Below are 6927 nucleotides of genomic sequence, written 5' to 3' on the forward strand. Positions count from 1 at the left end.
GGATTGGATCGGGCTACATATGAACCTGGGAGCCTGTTCCTGAGCATTTTACCAAGTCAGATTCAGATTGTTTCCTTGGCAAAAACAGGTGAGAAGAGACAAGCAGATTAGCGCTCTGCTAAGGAAATGTTAAATTGTTCGAAGAGAAGTCCCATTGAACCCAAGTAATAGAAGAAGTGAGAATATAAATTGCAGCAGACCAAAGCTTGAAACAAGTCCCCTACCTCAGAAGAGACCTAAACTTAGCAAGGTGCGAGGTTTTCAAAATTGTAAGGTTTTCTCTGAAAGGAGTACTGTAACTCATTCACCCAATCTTATTGAAATAGACAGGCCAAAAATGATTGGAACCAAGAGTTTGCTTAGCAAGGAGGTGGTGCCGGTGGGCTAGGGCTGCTGGGCTCGGTGAACATTTGAGCAGCAAAATTTCACAACAGACAATAGAAAGAGTTTGAATGGTTTGAAGGTCTTTATGTAAAAAAAAAATTTCAAGGCTTTTTCCATTTCCAGAAATGAAGGAACGGAGATATCGAATAATTTTCTGGTGCCTAATATATTGCATCATGATGTAACATTTGGTAGACCCCCAAGCCATAAAAAAGCATCTTATTCCTACAATTTTTTTAAAAAAAATCAGAACAAGAAGCAGCTAGATGGAAAGGTGAGAAAATGGCGAAACGGATGCTTTTAAAAACAAAATCTTAGTTTTCAACAAAATAGTTTTAAGTTTATTCAAAATGACAATGGCTATTAAAGTAGCCCCACAATAGCTTTACAGTTTACGTGGGGGCTAAAAGTTTAATTTTAATCCTAGCCCTTTTGTACATCTTACCCAAAGAACCTGGAAGGCTTCTTAATGCCCAGGACGTGGACGCTGGATTGGGAGAGAGAGAGAGGGAAAGAGAGAGAAAGCTGTTTTGCACAAAGGCCCCCTCATTTCAGCAGCCCGGTATATGCCCGCCAATTTAACTACGCATCTGAAACCGATGAAGCCCAGAGGCAGAGTTTCTGGTGACTGGTAAAACCGGCATCAGAACCGAAGTCCCGTCCCTCATAGCAGCCGTTAGGCTGCCACTACTGAAATTAGTTCTGGCGTGGCCTCCACGCCTTTCTGTGCGTGTGTGTGAGTAAGTAAGCAAGCAAGCAAGCAAGCGAAACCTCGATAGCTACCTCCCCTAAGCCTTTCTTCCTAATTTGCTTTCAAACGTAAAGGCCCTTCTAATGAAAAGCAAAGCCGGCCCGTTGCGGAGAGCTGCGAGCACTTCTCCTTCTCACGAAGCCCAGGGAAAAGCTTTCCACCTATTCAGCTGCAGCATTTTTTCAGAGCGTTTGAAAGAAATGGTTTTCTCCGGCAATTAGTGCTCGCCGGGCTTTTAAGGCGAAGACAAGCCGGGCAGCCTTCGCGGAGCTCATTATCTGAAGAGGGGGATAAGTGTCTTTGGAGCGGCCCGGCGAGGAAGGGGGTCTCAAGTGGGAACAAAGAACCTCCCAAAGTTCCTCCGCAGCGATGGCCGCAAGTCCGCTGCAACTCTCGGGGCCACAGCGCGCGGGGGAGGGGAGGGGTGGGGAGACGAGACTCCCACAGGGGGAGGCGGCAGCCTTTCTTTATGGGAAGAGCTCGATGGCTGTCCAGCCACTCGAGGACCGGCAGCTCCGTCGGCAAAGAGGCCTCGTCGGCAGAATGGAGGCGGAGGGGCCCGCCAGAATCTGGCCCCTTCCCTTGCAAGCGATTTTAGCCTCGGCGGGGTTGCCGGGCCAATCGCGGCGGCGGGAAGCAGAAAGCGCGCATCTCTGGAAGTGATCGGTTTTGGCGGGAAGACCCCGTCACCGCTGGCGGTCGCAAATCAGGGTGTTAAGGAAGAGCGGCGGTGGGGCCTAGAGTCCATCCTGAGCCCGAAAGCGGCCAACCTCTGGGCCATTGGCGGGGGGGGGGTCTTGGCGGCAGACTGAAGACGAGAAAGTCGGTTTTCCCCCAACGAAAGCCACTTCTTGGTGAAAGATTATTTGGAAAGCTCACAGCTAAAGGGTAACTCGTCTTAAGACGCGCTCTTCAGGGAGTGGCAGAACAGAATAACAGAGTTGGAAGGGACTTTGGAGATCTTCTATCTAGTCCAGGGGTAGGCAACCTCGGCTCTTTTATGACTCGTGGACTTCAACTCCCAGAATTCCTGAGCCAGCCATGCTGGCTCAGGAATTCTGGGAGTTGAAGTCCACGAGTCATAAAAGAGCCAAGGTTGTTTACCCCTGATCTAGTCCAACCCCGTTCAAGGCAGGAAACCCTATACCATTTCAGACAAATTGAGGCAGGGTTGTTCCGCTGATTAATTGTTCTGTCCGGAATTTTCTCCTTAGTTCTAGGCTGCTTCGCTCGATTAGTTTCCATCGTTTCTTGTTCTGCATTCAGGTGCTTTGGAGAATAGCTTGGCTCCCTCTTCTTTGTGGCAACCCCTGAGATATTGGAAGACTGCTAACATGTCCCCCCTCGTCCTTCTCTTCATTAAACTAGACATACCCAATTCTAGCAATTGTTTATGTTTCAGCCTCCAGGTGTGGCTGGTTGCTGCTTTCCATCGACTGCACATGTATAGCAAACCATTTGCTGCCATAGCATCTTGAAATTGTCCATTCACGACACATTTAGTCCCATAATTTGTACTCCTCAAGTAGCTGCTCTGAACTAGAGTAACTAAAGATGGAGGACTTTGGTTCTTATTAGTTTATATGTGAATGCAAACATTTACTTGTTAGTCCAACTACATAAATGAGTATTATAGGAGTAAATATGCAGAACGCTGCAGTTTTAGACTTGCAATGTTACGATTTGGTTAAGATTCTCTTAAAGTTTTACCACAGAAAACGAAGTCTACTGGAGCTTAAGCCTTGCTTGCACAGGTCTCTTAGAGTCTCTTAAAATTTGCCCCTAGGTTTCCTGGGACAAAATTCCAGGATCAAAGAGGTTCCTTGCACTTTTGAAATACTTTCTTGATAGGCATTTCTCTCCCAGACAACCATGTAGGTTGGAAACAAGAAATTAAATAGTTGATGCCAGTCTTGTGAACTGCTATCAACCTGCATTTTTATGGCAAGAGTTTTTGGCAGCTTGTGCTATTTTCACTCTGTCCTCTATTTGCTAGCCTTCACTGTAAACATTAAGACTCCCAAGTTGTCTAAAAGGCTTATCTTATTCCAGAATGATGGAAATTAGTACAGTCATTTGTACACAATGGCTAGGACTCTTAATAGCAAAGGTGAAGTGCTTATGTTATTACCTCAAAAATAGAAAAAACAAAGATAAAAAGAATCAATGATTGCTGGAATAATGAAGGAAACGTTTGTTCACCTACGTAGTCCATTTTTCTGAAGAACATAAATGTGTTTAGGATGCCTGTCCTGGGGATTTATCTGCCCCTTGGCAGCATTCCATACTTTGAAAACTCCCCCACACCCCGTGTTAGCTTTTCAGTGCAATAGTTCCCAACTAGTATTTAGGGTATTTTTATAGCATTATCCAATAAAGATGTAAACTATTTTGGCATTTGTACAAATGAGAATTTATGGATATTTGAATCCAGCCCTGCTTCTATTATTCTGATTCAACCGGTAAGTACAATGTTAGAAATGTTGCCTTTTTATTGGCTCAAATCTTCCATAGCTTGCGTAAATATGCTATCCTGTAGTAAGAGCGGAAGGTACCAGTAGTAAACAATGATTGTGTATGTAAGTGCTTAGTCTCTACTCAAAGGCAAGCAATATGTTAGTCTACAAATTAGCATATAATCACATACGTATTTCACCCCTTTTCATCTCATGACAAAATTTACTGTTAATTATGTTTCAAAGAGCAAGTATCTGCATTTCTAAGGTATTTCAGTGGAACTGTATATACCCGTGGTGGCAAACCTGTGGCATGCAGAGCCCTCTCTGTGGGCACACGTGCCGTCACCCCAGTCCTAGGCCTTCAGCTGGGTTTTCGCTTTAGGCCTCGCCGCCGTGTGCAAAAAAAAAAAAAGATCTCACAAAGTTGGAATTGATTGGTTGAACTTTTTAGTCCCACCCAGTCTGCTGTTACCATCGCAGCCACACCCATCCAATGGGCCATGCCCACCCGACACCCGACGATACATAAGAGGGTTTTGGGTTGCAGTTTAGGCACTCGGTTTCTAAAAGGTTCACCATCACTGGTATATACTATACATCTCTGCTTCTCTTTAACAACTGCAATCAGTTCCAGCAATTTTGTTGTTAAGCAAAATGGTCGCTAAGAGAACAAGAGAGAGAGAAAGAGATGCTGTGAAGATTGCTGATTGCTGTCTCCTTCAGATAAAATATAAAGTTCTCTTGTGCAGTTATGCCAGCATTATTCTCACTCTGGCATGCATTGCCAGAAACAGAAATTTGATTTCAGTGTGTGCATTAGTCAGAAAATGATTTTCTTTTTACTCCTGACAAATTTGCAGTTGATCCCTGAGGTAGCAGTTGCTAAACAAGGAGTGACTGTATTTGCTTTCAAATGTTAAAAATTATGCCTACAGATGAAATCATTCCAATATTACAAATGTGCCAGCAATTCCTATAACACAGAATGAGAATTTAATTCTAGTTCCATCCTAAATACATTTAAACTCTGAAATCAGTCAAGCAAGGGGAATAATGGAATCTAGAGATGCTAGAATGGAATTATTTTGCCTAAATAGAGATTTTTTTCTTAGCCCATTTTCTATATACAGATTTTTTTAAAAAAATCAGTAAAATTCATTGTACCATTCCATAAAACTATAAGAATTGAACCAAGGCCATTAAGTCCCAGGAGTCGAGTTCAACTTGAAAGAACTCTACCCCTTTAGCCCTAGAAAAATATGAAGCATTATTGAAAATAAGGAGAGTTCCTTACCATTTCTGTTGGGACCTGGGTTAAAACTCATTTTAAAATTAAATCTGTGCTAAGAACTAGAAGGCAAAGTGCATATTCATCAATTTCTCAATAGCTAATTTAGATGGTTATCTAAAAATATATCCAAATATTACTGCACTTGGAAGTGACACCATAGTGCTCTCTTAATCCTGGATGTTTGACAGCTCATTTATAATGTAAGGAAATTTTTTTGAAAGGGAACATACAAATAAGCCCAAAGCTATGCAATTTCTTCTGAATTTTAACAGTTTTAAATTGCAAGTTATTTTCAATGCTTTCTTGAAAAAATGTGGGATTCAACTCTGTTACTAGATTTACAGTATCTTTGTCTAATATGTCCCATATAGAATTATCTTGTGCTCCTCTCTGTAGTTCTGCCAAGAAACTTTTTGTTAAAAGACAGTATGTGTAACTAATAGTGTACCTTGAGGCTTTGGACAATGTTTACTGGACAAACAGGAATTTCAGACATTTGCAGAAACAAAGTGTTCTTCAGTATTGGCCATGTAGCTATAGTTATTGGAATAGTAATCCAGCAATATATGGTCAACCACATATTATCACCTTTGTATTTGTATATACATGCGGTATAAACATCATTAAGCTAGGTAAGTTCTAGATAAATGTAAGGCTCACACGCAGTTCTCTTGACAGGAGTAGAGACAAAAAAGTACATAAAATTATTGTGTATAAAATTCACCAATTCATATTTTTCATGTAAACTGATAAAATACAATCTTGATTGAACTAAAGCTAAGAATTCCTATTCTTTTTAATGCTACAATATGAAATAAACAACATGATGCTATAAAAGCTGAAATATTTACTTGGGAATTTCAATAACCATATCTTAAAAGGAAGAAATTAAAATGAAGCATTTTAAAAGAAATACTTATGAAGTCTTTAACTCTTGTGCTGAAGCTTTGCAAGACAAGGTCCACAATTACATAATTTGTATGTTTCCAACACTATTTTTTTTAACAATGCATTCTCTGATGTGTGCACTAATGGATACCCTGATGTGAACAGCATTGGCAATATAATGTAATAAAGCCTCTACTCTCAGTAAAGACAGACCTATACTCCTGCTTCATCAAATCAAAACATTTGCTCCTATTCTGAAGAACAATTGTAAATCAACACAGCCATAATATCAAATCTTACTAGTAAAAATGTACATATCTTAAAAAGAAAGCTTATCCACCCAAAATTATGCAGGTGATCTAATGATTATAAAAACAAGGGTGGAAAGTGGCAGAAGCCTAATTCCAGTTGTATCTTCCGGACGAGGGTGGCAATGGGTAAGGTCTTCCATAACTCTGCAAAAATAAATAATACAGTATTATTTTATTATAATCACAGCTTTTACCATAAAAGGAACACCCCCTCCAATATTTATTATTGTGTAACAAGCAACAACAAGGAAATACAGAAGGTCCTCAGTTAATGTCAATTATTGGGACCACAATTTCCATTGCTAAGTGACATGGTCATAAAATGCTATATCAAACGACTGCACTGCCTCGTGATGGCAATTCCAGCACTCCTGGTTATTATTATTTATTATTATTATTTTAATTTGTATACCGCCCTTCTCCCATAGGACTCAGGGCGGTTCACAGCATATTAAAAACAAATAATATACCCAAAATACAAAAAATACACAATACAAAAATACAAAAATACAAAAGAATAAACCCCGATAAAAGCCGAATTAAAACCAAATATTACCAGCTGTGTTTCCAATTAAAATACCTTTAAAATTATCCCTACCTAAAATCCTCCCTAGGTCAGGCCCGCTTGCTGGAAAAACCATGTTTTGAGGGCGCGGCGGAAAGTAAGGAGATCCGGAATCATCCGGATCTCGGGGGGTAGTTCATTCCAGAGGGTGGGGGCACCCACAGAGAAGGCCCTCCCCCTGGGGGTCGCCAGCCTACATTGCTTGGCCGACGGCACCCTGAGGAGGCCCGCTCTGTGGGAGCGTACCGGTCTATGGGAGGGAATCTGTGGCAGAAGGC

At 41.3% G+C, this 6927-nt stretch overlaps 1 protein-coding gene across 1 annotated transcript in view; it reads right to left on the reverse strand.

Annotated features, from left to right (window-relative positions):
* Positions 1-5463: 5463 nt before the first annotated feature.
* Positions 5464-6927, reverse strand: part of XRN2 (5'-3' exoribonuclease 2) — a 70098-nt gene continuing 68634 nt past the window's right edge. The window contains exon 30 of the mRNA XM_015827126.1: positions 5464-6228. Within this exon, the coding sequence (XP_015682612.1) occupies positions 6172-6228 (57 nt within the window). The 3' untranslated portion in view covers positions 5464-6171. The remainder of the gene's footprint in view (positions 6229-6927) is intronic.

Source organism: Protobothrops mucrosquamatus, unplaced genomic scaffold (assembly GCF_001527695.2).
Source record: "Protobothrops mucrosquamatus isolate PMUCROS unplaced genomic scaffold, P.Mucros_1.0 scaffold_213, whole genome shotgun sequence".
NCBI lineage: Eukaryota > Metazoa > Chordata > Lepidosauria > Squamata > Viperidae > Protobothrops > Protobothrops mucrosquamatus.